The sequence below is a fragment of the Aquila chrysaetos genome, chromosome 22, assembly GCF_900496995.4.
Source record: "Aquila chrysaetos chrysaetos chromosome 22, bAquChr1.4, whole genome shotgun sequence".
NCBI lineage: Eukaryota > Metazoa > Chordata > Aves > Accipitriformes > Accipitridae > Aquila > Aquila chrysaetos.
Window position 1 is genome coordinate 1,123,571 of NC_044025.1, and position 22,440 is coordinate 1,146,010.

General features: G+C 56.2%; 1 protein-coding gene and 1 pseudogene across 1 annotated transcript; both read left to right on the forward strand.

Annotated features, from left to right (window-relative positions):
* The first annotated feature begins 2,088 nt into the window (after positions 1-2,088).
* On the forward strand, positions 2,089-5,269 carry LOC115334411 (protocadherin alpha-6-like). Its single transcript, XM_029998538.2, is given in 2 exon segments — positions 2,089-3,645; positions 3,647-5,269. Coding segments are annotated over 2 exon segments (2,724 nt in total). The 5' UTR covers positions 2,089-2,146; the 3' UTR covers positions 4,872-5,269.
* A 12,022-nt stretch (positions 5,270-17,291) lies between these two features.
* Positions 17,292-20,201, forward strand: LOC115334431 (annotated as a pseudogene).
* The last annotated feature ends 2,239 nt before the right edge of the window (positions 20,202-22,440 follow it).

A 22,440-nucleotide genomic window follows, 5' to 3' on the forward strand; every position in this document is an offset into this window, starting at 1 on the left:
ACTTCTCCAACGTGAGTTCCGCGGGCTGCAGTTCCTCACAAACTTCCCTGGCGTGGGTCCTTTCCGTGGGCCGATCTTCAGCCATGCACTGCTCCAGCGTGGGCTTTCGGCTGGAGTCACGGGCATCTTCAGGGGCACGTGCTCCCCTGCTCACCTCCACGGGCTGCAGGGGGACAGCCAGCCGTCTCACCACGGGCTGCAGGGGCATCAACCTCCTCAGGCGCCCCTCGTCCCCCTCCTTCACTGACCTCGGTATCCACAGAGGCGTTCCTCTCACATTCCAATACCCCCACTCACTGCAGATTCCCCTTCTTAAATACCTTCTCCCAGAGGCGCTACCACCATCACTGATATGGTCGGCCTGGGCCAGAGGAGGGTCTGGCTTGGAGCCAGGGGAGCTTCTAGCAGCTTCTCACAGGAGCCACCCCTGCAGCCCCTCCCCCGCTAGCAAAAACCCCCATGCCACACAGACCCATAACAGATGAGGCAGAGATGTTCTTTGCCATTTGATTGCCTCACTCTGTGATTTGCTGGGTCCTTGAGATGGCTGGTATGCCGAAGGGTGTGTTCTTTTTCAGGAAGATAAGGGCAGGTGCAGATTCATAGAGTGGAGGAAAACAGGAGGGTTGTTTATAGTATGGAAGGATGGAAGGTGATAGGGATGAGGAATGAAGAGCTCTTGCCAAAGGGCATGTCCGTGCTTCATGGCGAGTGTGGTGTAGACATTTTTAAAACTTCTTGGTAATGGAAAAAAGAAACAGAAGATAGAAGGATGGAAGTAGAAAAGAATGGGAGGCAAGGATAGGGCAGGACAAAAAAAAAAAAAAAGGGAGATGAGACGGGAAGGAAGAGGGAAAGGAAGAAGGACAGGAAGTAATCTATGCAAGTAAGAAGCAAGCAAGCAAGCAAGAATGCAAGAAAGAAGAAACAAGAAAGAAGGAAGAGATGATAGCAGAGATTACCAGCATGCACCAACGTTGTATCGACACGATGAATGGAGTGGAGGACCTTAGCACCCTCAGTACTCGGGGTGCTGTGTCAGGCCTGGTGAAAAGTGGTGAGGAAGAGGAAGAAGAGGTCTTGCCTGAAGGGGTGTCCATGCTTCATTGTGAGTGTGTTGTAGCCATTTAGAAATTATTTTGGTGAAGGAGAAAAAGAAAGGAAGATACAATGGCTCGGCTGTTTGTGTATAAACAGAAAGGATTAGGACGCAAAGATGAGGCAGGGCAGGGAAAAAAAGGAAAGAGCTAGGGATAGAGCTAAGGAAAGGCAGAAGGAAGAAGACTCAGGAGAAGAAAGGGTAACGAAAAAAGGGAGAAAAGGAAACAGAAAATGGCAGAAGGGAAGGAAGAAGACAAGGAAGGAATTGGTGGAAGTAAAAAGAAGAAAAGAGGACGAAAGAAAGGAAAGAAGAGACGATAGAGGAGATGACGAGCACGACGTGACCTGTAGACGGTGAAGAGAGTTGGTCCCTAACAGCCTCCGCCTCGGTTAGAGTACCGCGCTCCGGCGCTGCTGGCCCGTAATTAGCGCTGCTGGCCCCGTCTTTGACGGTGTCCGCCGCGGCGCCGGAGGCGACTGGCGAGGTGCCAGCGGGGGTAGAGAAGAGCGAAGGATGGAAGGAGAAGGGAAAGGGGAGTAAAGACTTGGGCACGTGAGGGCAAGAACGAAAAGGAGAAGGAAGAGCAGAAAGAGGACATGGAAGGTGGAAAGAGAAGAAAGCAGAAAGAGGTTGGAAAGAGAAAACGGAACAGAAGAAAGAAGAGAAGTGGCAGGAAAGGAAGGAAGAAGGCGAGAAACGCATAAGAAGAGATAAGTGGGGGCGGAAAGAAGAAAGGCCGAAGGAAAGAGGAAAGACGCAGGGAGGAAGGGAAAAAGAAAGGAAGGAGGCAAAGCAGGAGGAGCACGGAAGGGAGCGAGGCGAGAGGCGGCGGGCTGGCGATCGTGGGGAGCGTGCGAGGCGTCGGAGCAGCACACGGTGTCGCTGCAGGCTCAGAAACGGCGTGGGAGCGGTGAGGCGGCTCCGCCCCGGTGCGGCGGAGAGCCCGGCTGTGAGCGCGGAGGGGCGGCGCGGGGCGGGCGGGCGAGCCGGTGCGTCCGGGCGGCGGCGGGGAGCCGTGCGGGGCCCGTGCGGGCGGCGGCGGCGATGGGCGTGTGCTGGGGGCCCGTGGTGCGGGTGCTGGTGCTGCAGGCGGCCTGGGCGCTGGGCGGCGGGCAGGTGCGCTACTCGGTGCCGGAGGAAGCCAAGGCCGGGACGGTGGTGGGCCGGCTGGCGCAGGACCTGGGCCTGGAGGCGGGCGAGCCGGAGGCGCGTCGGCTGCGGCTGGTGGCGCAGGGCCGGCGGGCGAGCGTGGAGGTGAGCGGGGCGAGCGGGGCGCTGGTGGTGAGCTCGCGGCTGGACCGGGAGGAGCTGTGCGGGAAGAGCGCGCCGTGCGCCCTGCGCCTGGAGGTGCTGGTGGAGCGGCCGCTGCGCGTCTTCCACGTGGAGCTGGAGGTGACCGACATCAACGACAACGCCCCGCTCTTCCCCGCCGCCCGGAAAAACCTCAGCCTCGCGGAATTCACCACCCTGCCCGGTTCTCGGTTCCCGCTGGAGGGCGCGTCGGATGCAGACGTCGGAGCCAACGCGCAGCTCTCCTATACCCTCAGCCCCAGCGAGCACTTCTCTCTGGACTGGCAAAAAACAGAGGAGGACTCTGAATCGTTATTTCTGGTGCTGAGGAGACCGCTGGACCGCGAGACGATGCCTGAGCACCGTTTGGTGTTGACGGCGAGTGACGGGGGCCGTCCGTCGCTGACGGGCACGATGGAGCTGGTGATCTCGGTGCTGGACGTGAACGACAACGCGCCCCAGTTCAACCAGTCGGTGTATAAAGTGCAGCTGCTAGAGAGCGCTGCAGAGGGGACGCTGGTGGCGCGGGTGAACGCCACGGATCCGGACTTGGGAATGTATGGCGAGGTGATTTATGAAATTGATACTGTTTTGCCTCCCTCGGCCTCAGATATGTTCAGCATCGACACGAACAGCGGGGAGATCAGACTGACGGGCGCCGTGGACTTTGAGACAGTTACTTTCTACAAGCTACACATTAAGGCGAAAGACAAAGGCTCGCCCCCGCTGTCGGGTCACTGCAAGGTGTTGGTGGAGGTGCTGGACGTGAACGACAACGCGCCGGAGGTGTGGGTGACGTCGCTGTCGGTGCCGGTGCCGGAGGACGCGGCGGTGGGGACGGTGGTGGCGCTGCTGAGCGTGTCGGACCGGGACTCGGGGGCGAACGGTCGGGTGCGCTGCGCGGTGTGGCCGGCGGCGCCGTTCGGGCTGGTGGCGACGTTCGCGGGCTCGTACTCGCTGGTGCTGCGGGAGGCGCTGGACCGGGAGCGGGTGTCGGAGTACGAGGTGGAGGTGCGGGCGGAGGACGGCGGGGCGCCGGCGCTGCGCGCCAGCCGCGGGGTGCGGGTGCCGGTGTCGGACGTGAACGACAACGCGCCGGCGTTCGCGCAGGCCGTGTACACGGTGCTGGCGCGGGAGAACAACGCGGCGGGCGCGGAGCTGGCGCGGCTGTGGGCGCGGGACCCGGACGAGGCGGGCAACGGGCGCGTGAGCTACTCGGTGGCGGAGGGCGTGGGCGGGGGCGCGGTGGCGGGCGGGGGGGTGGCGGGCGGCGTCGAGCTACGTGTCGGTGGACGCGGAGAGCGGGCGGCTGTGGGCGCTGCAGCCGTTGGACTACGAGGAGGTGCAGGTGCTGCAGTTCGAGGTGCGGGCGGTGGACGCGGGGGAGCCGCCGCTGTGCGGCAACGCCACGGTGCAGCTGTTCGTGGTGGACGAGAACGACAACGCGCCGGCGCTGCTCCCGGCTGCCGGGGGCGGGCCGGGCGGCGGGGCCGCGGGCTCGGCGGCGTCGGGGCCGGGCTCGGGCTCGGGGGCGCTGTGGGCGTGGGCGGCGTGGGGGGCGCCGGCAGGGCAGGTGGTGGCGAAGATCCGCGCGGTGGACGCGGACTCGGGCTACAACGCGTGGCTGCGCTACGAGCTGTGGGAGCCGCGGGGGAAGGGCCCGTTCCGCGTGGGGCTGTACAGCGGCGAGGTGAGCACGGCGCGGGCGCTGGAGGAGGCGGACGGCCCGCGGCAGCGGCTGGTGATCGTGGTGCGGGACCACGGGGAGCCGGCGCGCTCGGCCACGGCCACGCTGAGCGTGTCGCTGGTGGAGGGCGCCGAGGCGGCGCTGGCGGCCGCGGGCTCGTCGTCGTCGGGGGCGGGGCTGCGGCCGGCGGCGGGCGCGGAGGGCGGCGCGGCGGCGGCGGCGGCGGCGGCGGCGACGAACGTGTGGCTGGTGGTGGCCATCTGCGCGGTGTCGAGCCTGTTCCTGCTGGCGGTGGTGCTGTACGGGGCGTCGCGGTGGGCGCCGCGGGCGGCCGTGCTGTCGGGGCCCGGTCCGGCGACGCTGGTGTGCGCCAGCGAAGTGGGGAGCTGGTCGTACTCGCAGCGCCAGAGCCGGAGCCTGTGCGTGGCGGAGGGCACGGGCAAGAGCGACCTGATGGTTTTCAGCCCCAACTTCCCGCCGCCGCCCGGCCCCGCGGCGAAGGAGACGCAGCCGGAGGCGCCCGCTCTCGTGGACACGGTCAGTGCCCCCCCCCTTTGTCGCCTCTCGCCCCTTCCCCCTTCTTGTGGCCCTGGTCGCCCGGCCCCTGGGCAGGCGCTGGTGGGAGTCGAGCTCAGGCGGTGGGGGCTTGGCGGGTGCTTCGGGCTTGGCGGGTGCTTCTTAAGGGTGTTCACGGGACCTTTGCGTCCTTGCCGGAGCCCCCGGGCTCTCGGTGTGGGGGAGGAAGCAAGCAAGGTGTTGCCGCACCCCGCAGCGGTGGCCGTCCGAAGCTGAGCTTTGCCGTCGTGGCTGTGGGCTGTTGTCCCGTGGAATGAAATCCCTGCCGACTGCAATGAGAGGTGCCACGACATCAGCTTTGCGGACGCTCGGGCTTGCTGGTGTGCAGCATTTCCACCCGAGCTTGCTGAAGGTGTGCCAGACACGCAGGCTGTGGTGGTGGCAGTCCCGCAGGCACTATTTACTGCTTCTTAGAGTTGCTTTTTGCTGACCGTGCTGGTATGCGCTGTGGTTTCTTGTCATAAACTCTGTCCTCGTCCTTATTTGATTCCCTTCTGCGAGAGTTGTGATGGAAGGTGACAGTTGGGTGTTCAGGGTCTTCTCTCCCCGTGGTGTAATTTCTGCATTTTTGTTCACCCACTGGAGGAATTATGAAAGTAGGGAAGGCAATACGGACTTTTCCTCTGTTTTTTTCCAAGTGTGTTGTAAGGCTAGTTGCTAGTGTAAAGTATTCAGAGAGAAGAGTGTCACCCAACAAGGTAGCTGTTAGAGACAGGAATTTCCTTTTCATTTTGTTGTTTCCAGCATCCCCCAGGTTTTGGTCTCTTGTTCGTGGCCAGGGAAGTCATGTGACATACACTGGTCTGTTTTGATGTTCTTCTAATATTTGAATCAACAGCCTCATGGTTACAGAAGCCCTGGAAACATCTTCTTGGGGAAAAACTAACAAACAACAAGCAAAACCGAACAAGCAGAACAAACCCAAACAAAATAAACCCAACAAAACAAAACCCAAACCAGATTCTGATACGTAGTCAATGTCATCTGTTGCAGTGGGGTGCTCATCAACTCTTGGGTTGTTTTTTTCAGAGCAAGAAATTGATGCTATTGCTATTTAGAGCTGTGACAATGTCACCCGTAGAAACAGTCTTGCTCCCAGGTCTGCAACATTTCCCTTGGAGAGAGCTGAAGCATTGCCAGACATGATGGGTCGTCAGCAGAGAGTTTGCTGACAATGTGTACGTGATACCTGTGTGTGTTTTCTTCAGTGGTCTCATTGATGGGAAGCATAAGCAAAAGTCGGATTGAGCCGGGAAAGGAAACTGTGGCATGTCGTGGAGGTGATTCTGGCACTGGCATTGAGCAGGGCCTGAGCATTTTCCTGATGTGAAGGTTGATTTTGAGCAGTGGGAAGACTTGTCTGTGGGAACCGGAAATCCTTGGGAATTCCATGGCCTATGCCATAAGAAGACAAGAGTGGGAGATGTGTGCTTTTCTTGAGAACGCATGTTGGAGAGTGGGGAGTGGAGGCTGCCTGGAGGAAAGCATGAGGCAGGATGGGCAGAGAGTGTTCCTGCCCAGGATTCTTTTCCAGGCTCCAAGAATCTGGAGCTGGAGGCCTTCTGGGTCTTGAGATAGTTACATGGTATTGAAATGCCCACAATGTTGTACGACTATCTCCCAGCAGAGACAGTCCCTTGTGCTGCTGCGTGATTGCCGTAGGCAATGTGTTGGTAGGAGGGGGTGACATGCAGACTGCTGAATACTGTCTGATGAACCTTTTGGCTCCTGTTTTGGGAAAGATGTTGTGGGAGGGTAGTGTTTCAACCTGCTGTCCTTGTGTAGTGCTGGGCATCTATAGCAGCTTCCACAGCTGTTGATGTTGCCATGACCATAGAATCACAGAATGGTTTGGGTTGGAGGAGACCTTAAAGAGGATGTAGTTGCAAGCCCCCTGCAATGAGCAGGGACATTTTCCAGTATATCAGGTTGGTCAAAGCCCCATCCAACCTGGCCTTGAACACTTCCAGGCAAGGGGCATCCACAACTCCTCTGGGAACGTGTTCCAGTGTCTCACCACCCTCCCAGGAGGTAATTTCTTCCTATTATCTAATCTAAAACTACCCTCTTTCATTGGTACTGAACCATTACGCTTCATCTTATCACTACACTCCCTTATAAAAAGTCCCTGCCTATCTTTGGTGTATGCCCCCTTTAAGTCGTGGAAGGACGCTATAAGGTCTCTGCGGAGCCTTGTCTTCTCCAGGCTAAACAACCCCAAGTCTCTCAACCTGTCACAGGGGAGGTGCTGCAGCCCCCTGATCATCTTTGTGGCCCTCCTCTGGACCCGCTTGAGCAGGACCATGTCTTTCTTATGCTGTGTGCCCCAGAGCTGAACAGAGTACTCCAGGTGGGGCACCACAAGAGCAGAGTAGAGGGAGAGAATCACCTTCCCCAACCTGCGAGCCACACTTCCTTTGGATGCCGCCCGGGACATGATTGGCTTTCTAGGCTGTGAGCGCACGTTGCTGGCTCATGTTCACTTTTTCATCCACCCGTACCCCCAAGTCCGTGTGCACAGGGCTGCTCCCAATCCACTCATTGCCAGGGCTGTACCCACGTTTGGGATTACCCCGACCCAGGTGCAGGACCTTGTGCTTGGCCTTGTTGAACTTCATGAGGTTTGCACGGGCCCAGCTCTCAAGCCTGTCAAGGTCCCTCTGGATGGCATCCCTTCCCTCTGGAGTACGAACCGCAGCACTCAGCTTGGTGTCATGTGCAAACTTGCTGAGGGTTCACTCAATCCCACTGTCCATGGCCCCGACGAAGATGTTAAGTAATACTGTTCTCCATACAGGCCCCTGAAGGACACCACTCGTTGCTGATCTCCACCCAGACACTGAGCTGTTGAGCGCAACTCTTGGAGTGTGACCATCCAGCCAATTCCTTATCCACCAAATGGTCCACACGTCAAATCCATGTCTCCTCCATTTTAGAGGTAGGGTTGGTAGAGGTTGTGTGGGACAGTATCAAATGCTTTGCACAAGTCCAGGTAGCTGATGTCAGTCATGTTCCCTTATCCACCAATGCTGTAACCCTGCAATAGAAGACCACCAGAAATTTGTCAGGCATGACTTGCCATTAGTGAAGCCACATTGGCTGTCACCAGTCACCTCTCTGTTTTCCATGTGCCTTAGCATAATTTCCTGGAGGATCTGCTTCACGGTCTTGCCAGGCACAGAAGGGAGACTGGCTGGCCTGCAGTTGCCCAGGTCTTCCTTTTTTTGCCTTTTGAAAAATGGGGGTAATGTTTCCCCTTTTCCAGTCACTGGGAACTTCCCCAGTCTGTCATGACTTTTCAAATATGAGGGATAGTGGCTTGGCAACTTCATCTGCCAATTCCCTCAGGACCCTCAGATGTATCTCATCGGGTTCCATGGACTTGTGCTCATTCACAGTCTCCAACCTCATCTTCTTCTACGGTGGGCAGGACTTCATTCTCCCAGCTGAGGTTTGCAGTTGTGGGTGTGAATTGTTCTTCTGTAGAATAAAATCACTGCCGATTGCGTTAGAGGTGCCACACCACCAGCTTTGCAGACGCTCTTGCTTGCTGGCGTGTAGCATTTCCACTCAAGATTGATGAAGAAGTGTGAGACATGCAGGCTGTGGTGGTGGCAGCCCCCCAGGCACTATTTTCTGCCATTTCCGTTGCTGACTGCTGTCTGCGCTTGGATCGGATGTGCTTTCTTGTGACAAACTCTGTCGTCCTCCTCTTTGATTCTCCTCTGGAAGAGACGTGATGGAAGGTGACAGTTGAGACTTGAGGGTTTTCTCTTCCCATGGTGTAATTTCTCCATTTTGGTTGGCTGAGCAGAGTGGTTATGAAAGTAGGGAAGGCACTGCGGGCTTTTCCTATGTTTTTTTCCAACTGTGTTGTAAGTCTAGTTCATAGGATAAATTTTTCATGGAGAGAGGTGTGACCGAATAAGGCAGGTGTTAGAAATGGGAATTTTCTTTTGCTGCTCCCCCTTTCCCCCAGGTTGTGGACTACGTTCCTCACCAGTGAAGTGTCATGACATATGCTGGCCTGTTTTGATGTTCTCTCGATATTTGGATCAGCAGCGACAACCTTAAAGAATCCACGCAAGCCTTGTTTTCAACCCCCAAACCCCAACCATCCCCAAATTGTCCGACACGTTAGATATCATCCGTTACAGTGATGTGCTCGTCAGCATTTGGGTTGCTCTCTCACAGCATGAAATCAATGCCCATTGCCACTAGAGCTGTCCCGATATCATGGGTTTAGGAAAGGCATGTCCTGCTTGACTAACCTGATCTCCTTCTTTGACAAGACGACCCGCTTAGTGGATGAGAGAAAGGCTGTGGATGTTGTTTGCCTGGACTTTAGTAAAGTCTTTGACACCGTTTCCCACAGTGTTCTCGTGGAGAAACTGGCTGCTCATGGCTTGGGTGGTTGTACTGTTTGGTGGGTAAACAGCTGGCTGGCTGGCCGGGCCCAAAGAGTTGTAGTGAACAGAGGTAAATCCAGATGGCGGCCGGTCACAAGTGGTGTTCGCCAGGGTTCATTCTTGGGGCCAGTTCTGTTTAATATCCTTATCAGTGATCCGGATGAGGGAGTCGAGCGCACCCTCAGTAAGTTTGCAGACGACACCAAGTTGGGCGGGAGTGTTGATCTGCTTGAGGGTAGAGACTCTGCAGAGGGGTCTGGAGAGGCTGGATCGATGGGCCGAGGCCAGCTGGATGAGCTTCAAGAAGGCTAAGTGCCAGGTCCTGCATGTGGGTCATAACAACCCAGTGCAAGGCTGCAGGCTTGGGGAAGAGTGACTGGAAAGCTGCCTGGAGGAAAAGGGCCTGGGGGTGTTGGTCAACAGCCAGCTGAATATGAGCCGGCAGTGTGCCCAGATGGCCAAGGCGGCCAATAGCCTCCTGGCTTTTATCAGAAATAGTGTGGGCAGCAGGAGTAGGGAAGTGATCATCCCTTTGTACATGGCACTGGTGAGACCGCACCTCGAAGACTGTGTTTGGTTTTGGGCCCCTCACCCCAAGAAAGACATTGAGGTGCTGGAGCGTGTGCAAAGAAGAGCAACGAAGCTGATGAAGGGTCTAGAGAACAAGACGTACAAGGAGCAGCTGAGGGAACTGGGGTTGTTTGGTCTGGAGAAAAGGAGGCTGAGGGGAGACCTCTACAACTGCCTGAAAGGAGATTGTACCTAGGTGGTTGTTGGTCTCTTTTCCCAAGTAGCAAGTGATAGGACGAGAGGAAATGGCCTCAAGTTGTGCCAGGGGAGGTTTAGATTGGATATTAGGAGAAAATTCTCCCCTCAAAGGGTTGTCAAGCATTGGAACAGGCTGGCCAGGGAAGTACTTGAGTCACCATCCCTGGGGATATTTAGAAGACGTGGTGGTTAGGGACATGGTTTAGTGGTGGACTTGGCAGTGTTAGGTTAATGTTTGGACTCGACGGTCTGAAGGATCTTCTCCGACATCAACGACACTATGATCATCTCTGGAAATAGTATTGCTCCAAGACGTGTAAGGTTTCCATGTGAGGTTGCTGAAGCATTGCAAACCATGAAGAGTAAGCTGCGGAGAGTCTGCTGGACACAGTGTATGCGATAGCATCTGTATGCTTTTCTGTGGTGCTGCCGTTGACAGAAGTGTCCACAAAAGCTGGACTGAAAGGAAACTGTTGCATGTTCGTGGCGGTTGATTGTGGCAGTGGCATTGAGTAGTGCCTGGCAACTCCTGATGTGAAGGGTGACCTTTAGCAGTGGGAAGACTTGTGTGAGGGAAGTGGAAATCCTTGGATGACCATGGGCCATGTTGTAAGAAGACAAGAATGGGAGATGTGTGCTTTTCTCGAGGACACATGTTGCAGAGTGGGGAATGGAGGCTTGCTAGAGGAAAGCATGAGGCAGGAAGGGCACAGAGTATTCTTTTGCAGGATTGTTTCCCAGGCTGCTAGGGTCTGGAGTATGAAGGCCTGTTACATGGTATTGAAATGCCCACAGTGTCCCTTGAGGTTATGAATATCTCCCCCCAGAGACAGTCATTTGTGCTGCTGCCTTCCTGACCTAGGCAATGTGTTGGTAAGAGGGGTTGAGATGCAGACTTCTGAATGTTGTCTGCTGATCCATTTCACGCTTCTTTTGAGGAGGGTGTTGTGGGAGTGTAGCACTTCAACCAGCTGTCCTTGCGTAGTGGTGGGCATCCATAGTAGCTTCCACCTCCACTGATGTTGCCATGATGGTTCCTTCTCCTCCTCAGGCAGGATTTGTAAGCGGAAGTGATGAGGAGGTGGCTGTAATCCAATGTTCTTTCTCCAAGTGTGTTGTAACCATAGTTAGTATGATAAAGTGTTGAGGGAGAGGAGTTTCACCCCACAAGGTAGGTGTTAGGAACGGGAATTTTCTTTTTCTTTTCCTGCTTCCCCTTTCCCCCAGTTGTGGAGTGCATTCCTCGCCAGTGAAGTGTCATGAAGTACGCTGCCCTGTTTTGATGTTCGTTCAATATTTGGATCGGAAGTCACATCATTGCACAAGCCCTGGAAATCTTCTTTTCTTACAAGAAAAAAACAAAGAAACAAACCAACCCAAAGCCAAAAAACCAGCCCTCCCCAAACAAAACTGAAACCAAATTCCCCTACGCAGTCGATATCATCGGTTACGGTGTTGTGCCCGTCAACATATGTTCGTTTTTTCCCTCAGAGCATGAAATCAATGCCATGGCCATCTCGAGCTGTCCCAGCGTCACCTTATAAAGAGTATGCTCCCAGGTCTGCACATTTCCTTCTGAGAATGCTGAAAGCATTGCCAAACACGAAGGGTCAGCTGCAGAGAGACTCTGCTGGATGCTGTGTGTGTGATACCATCTGTACATTTCTTTGTGGTGCTGTCTTTGGTGGGAAGGGTCTGGAAAATCTGGAGAGAGCCCTGAGGTGGGCAAGGAAACTGTTGCATGTTCATGGAGGTGAATGTGGCAGTGGCATTGCGTAGGGCCTGGGCATCTCCTGATGTGAAGGGTGACCTTGAGCAGTGGGAGAACTTCTTACCTTTGCTGACTGCAGATCATGGCTGGTATACGGCTGTGGTTTCCTGTCATAAACTCTGTCCTCCCCCTGTTTGATTCTCCTCTGCAAGAGACATGGATGCAAGGTAACAATTGGGAGTCTACCTATCAGCGTAGTTTCTCCATTTTATTTGCCCAACAGGGTTATTGTAAAAGTAGGGAGGTGGTACGAACTTTTCCAAGTGTTCTTTTTCCAAGTGTATTTTAACTGTAGTTAGTACGCATAAAGCGTTGAGGCAGAAGTGTGTGACCCAAGGCAGGTATTTCCTTTTCTTGTCCTGCCCTCCCCGGCTGGGTTTTGGACTTGAGATCCTGGCCTGAGAGGAGGCGTGACTGTACACTGGCCTGTTTGATGTTCCTTCAATATTTGCATCGCCAGCCATGCCCTTAAAAACTGATGGAAAAACCTCTTTTCAGAAAAAGAACCAAACCAAAACAACCCCAAAAAGCTAAACAGCTCACCCCAAAACCTCAAGTGAAAATTTTTGTACAACGGTAGATATCATCGGGTGACGCTGGTGTGTTTGTCAGCATTTGGGTTCTCGTTGCACAGCATGCAATTTATGCCCATTGCCATTAGAGTTGTTCCGATATCACCCCTATAACTATTATTGCTCCCAGTTGTTGTAACGTTTTCCGTCCGAGGTTGCTGAAGCCACAGGGGAGAGTGTGGCATGTTGCGGAGGTGAATGTGGCAGTGGTACTGAGTAGGGCCTGGCCATTTCTGGATGTGAAGGTCGACCTTGAGCAGTGGGAACTTGTCTGAGGGAAGTGGAAATCTTGGGAAGACTGTGGGCCATGTCGTAAGAAGACAAGAATGGGAGATGATGTGCTTGTCTTGAGAACGCGTGTTGCAGAGTGGGGAGTGGAGGCTGCCTGGAGGAAAGCATGAGGCAGGATGGGCAGAGGGTTCCTGCCCAGGATTCTTTCCAGGCTCCAAGGGTCTGGAGTATGAGGCCTTGTGGATCTTGAGACAGTATGTGAAACTGAAATGCCCGCAATGTGTTTTGAGTTTATGAATATCTCCCACCAGGGTCAGTAGGTTCCCCTGCAGCCTGCCTGATGTAGGCGATGTGTTGTTAAGAAGGGGTGACATGCAGACTGGTGAATGCTGTCTGATGAACTTTTTTTCTCCTGTGTTTTGGCGGGTGTTGTGGGAGGGTAGTGCTTCAACCTGCTGTCCTTGTGGAGTGGTGGGCATCTATAGCAGCTTCCACAGCCGTTGATTGTGCCATGATGGTTCCTTGATCCTCCTTGGGCAGGATTTGTAAGGGGTGTAGGGAGGTGGGTGTAATCTTTCTGTGCTCGATTCCCTCTACGTGTTCACTTGCACAGTTGGCCTGGGTAGAGATGGTGTGTCCTGTTATGCTTAAGTCATTCAGAGCTGTGCACTTACACGCCAAAGCCTGCCCAGCTCTGGTTTTCTCTGGTACAAATTCTCCCACGCGGTGGACATTGTGAGTGTGCTTCTGCTTCGGTATTTGGTGTGGTTTTCTGAAAGAGTAAATTCCGTGTGGACAGGTGTCAGAGCTGTCAAGCTCTAATCAAAGGATCTTTACGTTCTAATGCACAGCAGTGTTGTTTCCCTCTGAGATTGCTTGAAAAGTCAGAAAACATTCAGGGTGAAGTTCAGGCAGCTGGGAAGAGTCTGTCAGACACTGTGCGGCTTTGCAGCCCTCCGTATGTTTCTGTGCCATTTGTGAGGGAAAGCGAGGATGTGCAAAGGCCTGGGTCATGTTGAGAACGGGGCTTAGAGGTGGGGCATGTTGTGGGGCTGGAGCAGTACCCGGGTGCTGTGGCAGCGATCCTGTGAGTGGCTGAAGTGTGGCCTGGGCATGCGTCATGGGAGTGTGACCTTGAGTGGGGAAAAGTCTTGCGTGAGGGAAATGGAGATGCTGGTTAGAACATGGTCTGTGTCATTGGGGAAGAAGTGGAGAATGTCCACTTAGCTGGAGATGCCATTGCCCCGGGTGTGGGATAGGGGATGCCAGTAGAAAAATCAAGAAGAGGCTCCGCAGACAGTGCTACTTGCCCGGGATCCTTTCAGGGCCTCCAGAATTTCTGCATAGCCTTGTGCCTGTTGTTGTCCTCGTGTGTTTCAATACAGTGGAACGGGTTCCTTTGGTTTTCTTCCTCCTCTTACCAAAACCTCCCATCGTTTTTTTTTCTCTTCTCTCGCATTGTCAATGTGTTGGTAACAGCGGATGAGATGCAGGCGGAATTGTGGCAGCTGTCAGGTTGCAGACATTTGGGCGGTTTGTCATCATTGTGGGGGATGGCTTTTCCACTCTCTTGAGCTGAGCTTGATGTTGACAGAATGTGCTTGGCTTTCAGGTCTCCCTCCTGCTCTCCTTGTGATAGAAGTGCATAAGGGAGCACTGTGCACTGTCAAGCATTTTCCAGGCTTTTGCAGAACATGAGTAATTTTTTTGTCCAGCTTCCCCAGGAATCTCTCTAATGTTAGTTGCAAATGTCCCTTAAAGCCGTTGTTTCTGCTGTCCTGAAAACGTTTTTTTATTTTGAAGAAGCAACCAGTGATTCTACAGCTAAGTTGTTCATACCTGAAAGGATGAGTTTGAGAGGCAGATGTACTTTTGTTCCTGTTTTGTCATGGTATCTTGCTGTTGGATCAACCGAATGTTGCCAGGATTGTCATGCCTGTAGGCCTGGAGCAGCAAAGCACCACTGCCTGCTCTCATTGCTTTCCTGCTGCTTCCAGGCACAGTGTGGTCAGGCGGCAGCAAGCGTATATGGAGGCGGGATCACAATCCGTTACATGGGGTGGATGTTTTGGGCATTGAGCGGATGTTGTCATTAAAAATGCCATGGTGTTACCCGCGTGGCTTTTGTTTGGCTGTGTGATGGGTGGGTCATGCTATTCCGAGGGGACTGATGCCCCTGGGTACTGAGGTTCTTGCTGTGTTGTTCTGGCAGTGCATGCCTGCCTGAATGGGAAGCAAGAGCTTGCCATTCAGCACGTAGGTGGAAATGAGTCTGGAAGAATGGAGGTATCTTTAGGATGCTTGGGAGCTGTGGTTGCCCTGTGCTTTTTTATTCTCCTGGAGGGTTGTTGTGCTCGTGTGCTGGGTTTGAGTTCCCGAATGAGAGACTCGCCTGCGTTGTTTGGACTCTGTGGAGCCCTTTTTTTTAGTGACATCCCTGTATCTGGGGGTTCTGTTTCAGAGAGTGGTGGATTGTGTTCTGATGAGTGTCATGGTTTCAGCCCAGCTGGTAACAAAGCCCACGCAGCTGCTCCCTCACCCACCCCCCCCCCCCCCCCCCCCCCCAGCTACGGTGGGTGAGAGAAATATAAAGGCAGGCTCGTGGTCGAGAGAAGGGCAGGGAGGGATCACTCACCACTTATGGTCAGGGTAAAAGACAGGCTCAGTTTGGGGAAGAAACAAAATCAATTTAATTGACTACAAGTCAAATCAAACCAAGGATATTAGGAAGTAAACCCAAATCTTGGAACACCTTCCCCCCACCCCTCCCTCCTTCCCAGCTCAACCCCACTCCCGTTTCTCTCTACCCGCTCCCTCCGGTGGCGCAGGGGAACAGGGGATGGGTATTGGGGTCAGGTCGCCACACCTTGTCTCTGCCGCTCCTTCGTCCTCAGGGGGAGGACCCCTCACTCTTCCCCTGCTCCACCGTGGGGTCCCTCCCACGGGAGACAGTCCTTCACAACTTCTCCAAACGTGAGTTCCGCGGGCTGCAGTTCCTCACAAACTTCCCTGGCGTGGGTCCTTTCCATGGGCCGATCTTCAGCCACGCACTGCTCCAGCGCGGGCTTTCGGATGGAGTCACGGCCATCTTCAGGGGCATGTGCTCCCCTGCTCACCTCCACGGGCTGCAGGGGGACAGCCAGCCGTCTCACCACGGGCTGCAGGGGCATCAACCTCCTCAGGCGCCCCTCGTCCCCCTCCTTCACTGACCTCGGTATCCACAGAGGCGTTCCTCTCACATTCCAATACCCCCACTCACTGCAGATTCCCTTCTTAAATACCTTCTCCCAGAGGCGCTACCACCATCACTGATATGGTCGGCTGGGCAAGAGGAGGGTCGGCTTGGAGCCAGGGGAGCTCTAGCAGCTTCTCACAGGAGCCACCCCTGCAGCCCCTCCCCCACTAGCAAAAACCCCCATGCCACACAACCCATAACTGATGAGGCAGAGATGTTCTTGCCATTTGATTGCCTCACTCTGTGATTTGCTGGGTCCTTGAGATGGCTGGTATGCCGAAGGGTGTGTTCTTTTCAGGAAGATAAGGGCAGGTGCAGATTCATAGAGTGGAGGAAAACAGGAGGGTTGTTTATAGTATGGAAGGATGGAAGGTGATAGGGATGAGGAATGAGAGCTCTTGCCAAAGGGCATGTCCGTGCTTCATGGCGAGTGTGGTGTAGACATTTTTAAAACTTCTTGGTAATGGAAAAAGAAACAGAAGATAGAAGGATGGAAGTAGAAAAGAATGGGAGGCAAGGATAGGGCAGGACAAAAAAAAAAAAAAAGGGAGATGAGACGGGAAGAAGAGGAAAGGAAGAAGGACAGGAAGTAATCTATGCAAGTAAGAAGCAAGCAAGCAAGCAAGAATGCAAGAAAGAAGAAACAAGAAAGAAGGAAGAGACGATAGCAGAGATTACCAGCATGCACCAACGTTGTATCGACACGATGAATGGAGTGGAGGACCTTAGCACCCTCGGTACTCGGGTGCTGTGTCAGGCTTGGTGAAAAGTGGTGAGGAAGAGGAAGAGGTCTTGCCTGAAGGGGTGTCCATGCTTCATTGTGAGTGTGTTGTAGCCATTTAGAAATTATTTTGGTGAAGGAGAAAAAGAAAGGAAGATACAATGGCTCGGCTGTTTGTGTATAAACAGAAAGGATTAGGACGCAAAGATGAGGCAGGGCAGGGGGAAAAAAGGAAAGAGCTAGGGATAGAGCTAAGGAAAGGCAGAAGGAAGAAGATTCAGGAGAAGAAAGGGTAACGAAAAAAGGGAGAAAAGAAACAGAAAATGGCAGAGGGAAGGAAGAAGACAAGGAAGGAATTGGTGGAAGTAAAAAGAAGAAAAGAGGACGAAAGAAAGGAAAGAAGAGACGATAGAGGAGATGACGAGCGTGACGTGACCTGTAGACGGTGAAGAGAGTTGGTCCCTAACAGCCTCCGCCTCGGTTAGAGTACCGCGCTCCGGCGCTGCTGGCCCGTAATTAGCGCTGCTGGCCCCGTCTTTGACGGTGTCCGCCGCGGCGCCGGAGGCGACTGGCGAGGTGCCAGCGGGGGTAGAGAAGAGCGAAGGATGGAAGGAGAAGGGAAAGGGGAGTAAAGACTTGGGCACGTGAGGGCAAGAACGAAAAGGAGAAGAGGAAGAAGAAAGAGGACATGGAAGGTGGAAAGAGAAGAAAGCAGAAGAAAGAAGAAAGATGGAAGAGAAAACGGAGAGAAGAAGAGAGAAGTGGCAGAAAGGAAGGAAGGAAGAAGGCGAGAAACGCATAAGAAGAGATAAGTGGGGCGGAAAGAAGAAAGGCCGAAGGAAAGAGGAAAGACGCAGGAGGAAGGGAAAAAGAAAGGAAGGAGGCAAAGCAGGAGGAGCACGGAAGGGAGCGAGGCGAGAGGCGGCGGGCTGGCGATCGTGGGGAGCGTGCGAGGCGTCGGAGCAGCACACGGTGTCGCTGCAGGCTCAGAAACGGCGTGGGAGCGGTGAGGCGGCTCCGCCCCGGTGCGGCGGAGAGCCCGGCTGTGAGCGCGGGGGGGCGGCGCGGGGCGGGCGGGCGAGCCGGTGCGTCCGGGCGGCGGCGGGGAGCCGTGCGGGGCCCGTGCGGGCGGCGGCGGCGATGGGCGTGTGCTGGGGGCCCGTGGTGCGGGTGCTGGTGCTGCAGGCGGCCTGGGCGCTGGGCGGCGGGCAGGTGCGCTACTCGGTGCCGGAGGAAGCCAAGGCCGGGACGGTGGTGGGCCGGCTGGCGCAGGACCTGGGCCTGGAGGCGGGCGAGCCGGAGGCGCGTCGGCTGCGGCTGGTGGCGCAGGGCCGGCGGGCGAGCGTGGAGGTGAGCGGGGCGAGCGGGGCGCTGGTGGTGAGCTCGCGGCTGGACCGGGAGGAGCTGTGCGGGAAGAGCGCGCCGTGCGCCCTGCGCCTGGAGGTGCTGGTGGAGCGGCCGCTGCGCGTCTTCCACGTGGAGCTGGAGGTGACCGACATCAACGACAACGCCCCGCTCTTCCCCGCCGCCCGGAAAAACCTCAGTTTATCGGAGAACTCCCCCCCCGGTTCTCGGTTCCCGCTGGAGGGCGCGTCGGATGCAGACGTCGGAGCCAACGCGCAGCTCTCCTATACCCTCAGCCCCAGCGAGCACTTCTCTTGGAATGGAAAAAAACAGAGGAGGACTCTGAATCGTATTTCTGGTGCTGAGAGGAGACCGCTGGACCGCGAGACGATGCTGAGCACCGTTTGGTGTTGACGGCGAGTGACGGGGGCCGTCCGTCGCTGACGGGCACGATGGAGCTGGTGATCTCGGTGGAGTGAACGACAACGCGCCCCAGTTAACCAGTCGGTGTATAAAGTGCAGCTGCTAGAGAGCGCTGCAGAGGGGACGTGTGGCGCGGTGAACGCCACGGATCCGGACTTGGGAATGTATGGCGAGGTGATTTATGAAATTGATACTGTTTGCCTCCCTCGGCCTCAGATATGTTCAGCATCGACACGGACAGCGGGGAGATCAGACTGACGGGCGCCCTGGACTTTGAGACAGTTACTTCTACGACTACACATTAAGGCGAAAGACAAAGGCTCGCCCCCGCTGTCGGGTCACTGCAGGTGGGTGGAGGTGCTGGACGTGAACGACAACGCGCCGGAGGTGTGGGTGACGTCGCTGTCGGTGCCGGTGCCGGAGGACGCGGCGGTGGGGACGGTGGTGGCGCTGCTGAGCGTGTCGGACCGGGACTCGGGGGCGAACGGTCGGGTGCGCTGCGCGGTGTGGCCGGCGGCGCCGTTCGGGCTGGTGGCGACGTTCGCGGGCTCGTACTCGCTGGTGCTGCGGGAGGCGCTGGACCGGGAGCGGGTGTCGGAGTACGAGGTGGAGGTGCGGGCGGAGGACGGCGGGGCGCCGGCGCTGCGCGCCAGCCGCGGGGTGCGGGTGCCGGTGTCGGACGTGAACGACAACGCGCCGGCGTTCGCGCAGGCCGTGTACACGGTGCTGGCGCGGGAGAACAACGCGGCGGGCGCGGAGCTGGCGCGGCTGTGGGCGCGGGACCCGGACGAGGCGGGCAACGGGCGCGTGAGCTACTCGGTGGCGGAGGGCGTGGGCGGGGGCGGGTGGCGGGCGGGGGGTGGCGGGCGGCGTCGAGCTACGTGTCGGTGGACGCGGAGAGCGGGCGGCTGTGGGCGCTGCAGCCGTTGGACTACGAGGAGGTGCAGGTGCTGCAGTTCGAGGTGCGGGCGGTGGACGCGGGGGAGCCGCCGCTGTGCGGCAACGCCACGGTGCAGCTGTTCGTGGTGGACGAGAACGACAACGCGCCGGCGCTGCTCCCGGCTGCCGGGGGCGGGCCGGGCGGCGGGGCCGCGGGCTCGGCGGCGTCGGGGCCGGGCTCGGGCTCGGGGGCGCTGTGGGCGTGGGCGGCGTGGGGGGCGCCGGCGGGGCAGGTGGTGGCGAAGATCCGCGCGGTGGACGCGGACTCGGGCTACAACGCGTGGCTGCGCTACGAGCTGTGGGAGCCGCGGGGGAAGGGCCCGTTCCGCGTGGGGCTGTACAGCGGCGAGGTGAGCACGGCGCGGGCGCTGGAGGAGGCGGACGGCCCGCGGCAGCGGCTGGTGATCGTGGTGCGGGACCACGGGGAGCCGGCGCGCTCGGCCACGGCCACGCTGAGCGTGTCGCTGGTGGAGGGCGCCGAGGCGGCGCTGGCGGCCGCGGGCTCGTCGTCGTCGGGGGCGGGGCTGCGGCCGGCGGCGGCGCGGAGGGCGCGCGGCGGCGGCGGCGGCGGCGGCGACGAACGTGTGGCTGGTGGTGGCCATCTGCGCGGTGTCGAGCCTGTTCCTGCTGGCGGTGGTGCTGTACGGGGCGTCGCGGTGGGCGCCGCGGGCGGCCGTGCTGTCGGGGCCCGGTCCGGCGACGCTGGTGTGCGCCAGCGAAGTGGGGAGCTGGTCGTACTCGCAGCGCCAGAGCCGGAGCCTGTGCGTGGCGGAGGGCGCGGGCAAGAGCGACCTGATGGTTTTCAGCCCCAACTTCCCGCCGCCGCCCGGCCCCGCGGCGAAGGAGACGCAGCCGGAGGCGCCCCTCTCGTGGACACGGTCAGTGCCCCCCCCCTTTGTCGCCTCTCGCCCCTTCCCCCTTCTTGTGGCCCTGGTCGCCCGGCCCCTGGGCAGGCGCTGGTGGGAGTCGAGCTCAGGCGGTGGGGGCTTGGCGGGTGCTTCGGGCTTGGCGGGTGCTTCTTAAGGGTGTTCACGGGACCTTTGCGTCCTTGCCGGAGCCCCCGGGCTCTCGGTGTGGGGGAGGAAGCAAGCAAGGTGTTGCCGCACCCCGCAGCGGTGGCCGTCCGAAGCTGAGCTTTGCCGTCGTGGCTGTGGGCTGTTGTCCCGTGGAATGAAATCCCTGCCGACTGCAATGAGAGGTGCCACGACATCAGCTTTGCGGACGCTCGGGCTTGCTGGTGTGCAGCATTTCCACCCGAGCTTGCTGAAGGGGTGCCAGACACGCAGGCTGTGGTGGTGGCAGTCCCGCAGGCACTATTTACTGCTTCTTAGAGTTGCTTTTTGCTGACCGTGCTGGTATCCGCTGTGGTTTCTTGTCATAAACTCTGTCCTCGTCCTTATTTGATTCCCTTCTGCGAGAGTTGTGATGGAAGGTGACAGTTGGGTGTTCAGGGTCTTCTCTCCCGTGTGGTGTAATTTCTGCATTTTTGTTCGCCCACCGGAGGAATTATGAAAGTAGGGAAGGCAATACGGACTTTTCCTCTGTTTTTTTCCAAGTGTGTTGTAAGGCTAGTTGCTAGTGTAAAGTGTCAGAGGAAGAGTGTCACCCAACAAGGTAGTGTTAGAGACAGGAATTTCCTTTTCATTTTGTTGTTTCCAGCATCCCCAGGTTTTGGTCTCTTGTTCGTGGCCAGGGAAGTCATGTGACATACACTGGTCTGTTTTGATGTTCTTCTAATATTTGAATCAACAGCCTCATGGTTACAGAAGCCCTGGAAACATCTTCTTGGGGAAAAACTAACAAACAAACAAGCAAAACCGAACAAGCAGAACAAACCCAAACAAAATAAACCCAACAAAACAAAACCCAAACCAGATTCTGATACGTAGTCAATGTCATCTGTTGCAGTGGGGTGCTCATCAACTCTTGGGTTGTTTTTTCAGAGCAAGAAATTGATGCTATTGCTATTTAGAGCTGTGACAATGTCACCCGTAGAAACAGTCTTGCTCCCAGGTCTGCAACATTTCCCTTGGAGAGAGCTGAAGCATTGCCAGACATGATGGGTCGTCAGCAGAGAGTTTGCTGACAATGTGTACGTGATACCTGTGTGTGTTTTCTTCAGTGGTCTCATTGATGGGAAGCATAAGCAAAAGTCGGAATGAGCCGGGAAAGGAAACTGTGACATGTCGTGGAGGTGATTCTGGCACTGGCATTGAGCAGGGCCTGAGCATTTCCTGATGTGAAGGTTGATTTTGAGCAGTGGGAAGACTTGTCTGTGGGAACCGGAAATCCTTGGGAATTCCATGGCCTATGCCATAAGAAGACAAGAGTGGGAGATGTGTGCTTTTCTTGAGAACGCATGTTGGAGAGTGGGGAGTGGAGGCTGCCTGGAGGAAAGCATGAGGCAGGATGGGCAGAGAGTGTTCCTGCCCAGGATTCTTTTCCAGGCTCCAAGAATCTGGAGCTGGAGGCCTTCTGGGTCTTGAGATAGTTACATGGTATTGAAATGCCCACAATGTTGTACGACTATCTCCCAGCAGAGACAGTCCCTTGTGCTGCTGCGTGATTGCCGTAGGCAATGTGTTGGTAGGAGGGGTGACATGCAGACTGCTGAATACTGTCTGATGAACCTTTTGGCTCCTGTTTTGGGAAAGATGTTGTGGGAGGGTAGTGTTTCAACCTGCTGTCCTTGTGTAGTGCTGGGCATCTATAGCAGCTTCCACAGCTGTTGATGTTGCCATGACCGTAGAATCACAGAATGGTTTGGGTTGGAGGAGACCTTAAAGAGGATGTAGTTGCAAGCCCCCTGCAATGAGCAGGGACATTTTCCAGTATATCAGGTTGGTCAAAGCCCCATCCAACCTGGCCTTGAACACTTCCAGGCAAGGGGCATCCACAACTCCTCTGGGAACGTGTTCCAGTGTCTCACCACCCTCCCAGGAGGTAATTTCTTCCTATATCTAATCTAAAACTACCCTCTTTCAGTGTACTGAACCATTACGCTTCATCTTATCACTACACTCCCTTATAAAAAGTCCCTCCTATCTTTGGTGTATGCCCCCTTTAAGTCGTGGAAGGACACTATAAGGTCTCTGCGGAGCCTTCTCTTCTCCAGGCTAAACAACCCCAAGTCTCTCAACCTGTCACAGGGGAGGTGCTGCAGCCCCCTGATCATCTTTGTGGCCCTCCTCTGGACCCGCTCGAGCAGGACCATGTCTTTCTTATGCTGTGTGCCCCAGAGCTGAACAGAGTACTCCAGGTGGGGCACCACAAGAGCAGAGTAGAGGGAGAGAATCACCTTCCCCAACCTGCGAGCCACACTTCCTTTGGATGCCGCCCGGGACATGATTGGCTTTCTAGGCTGTGAGCACA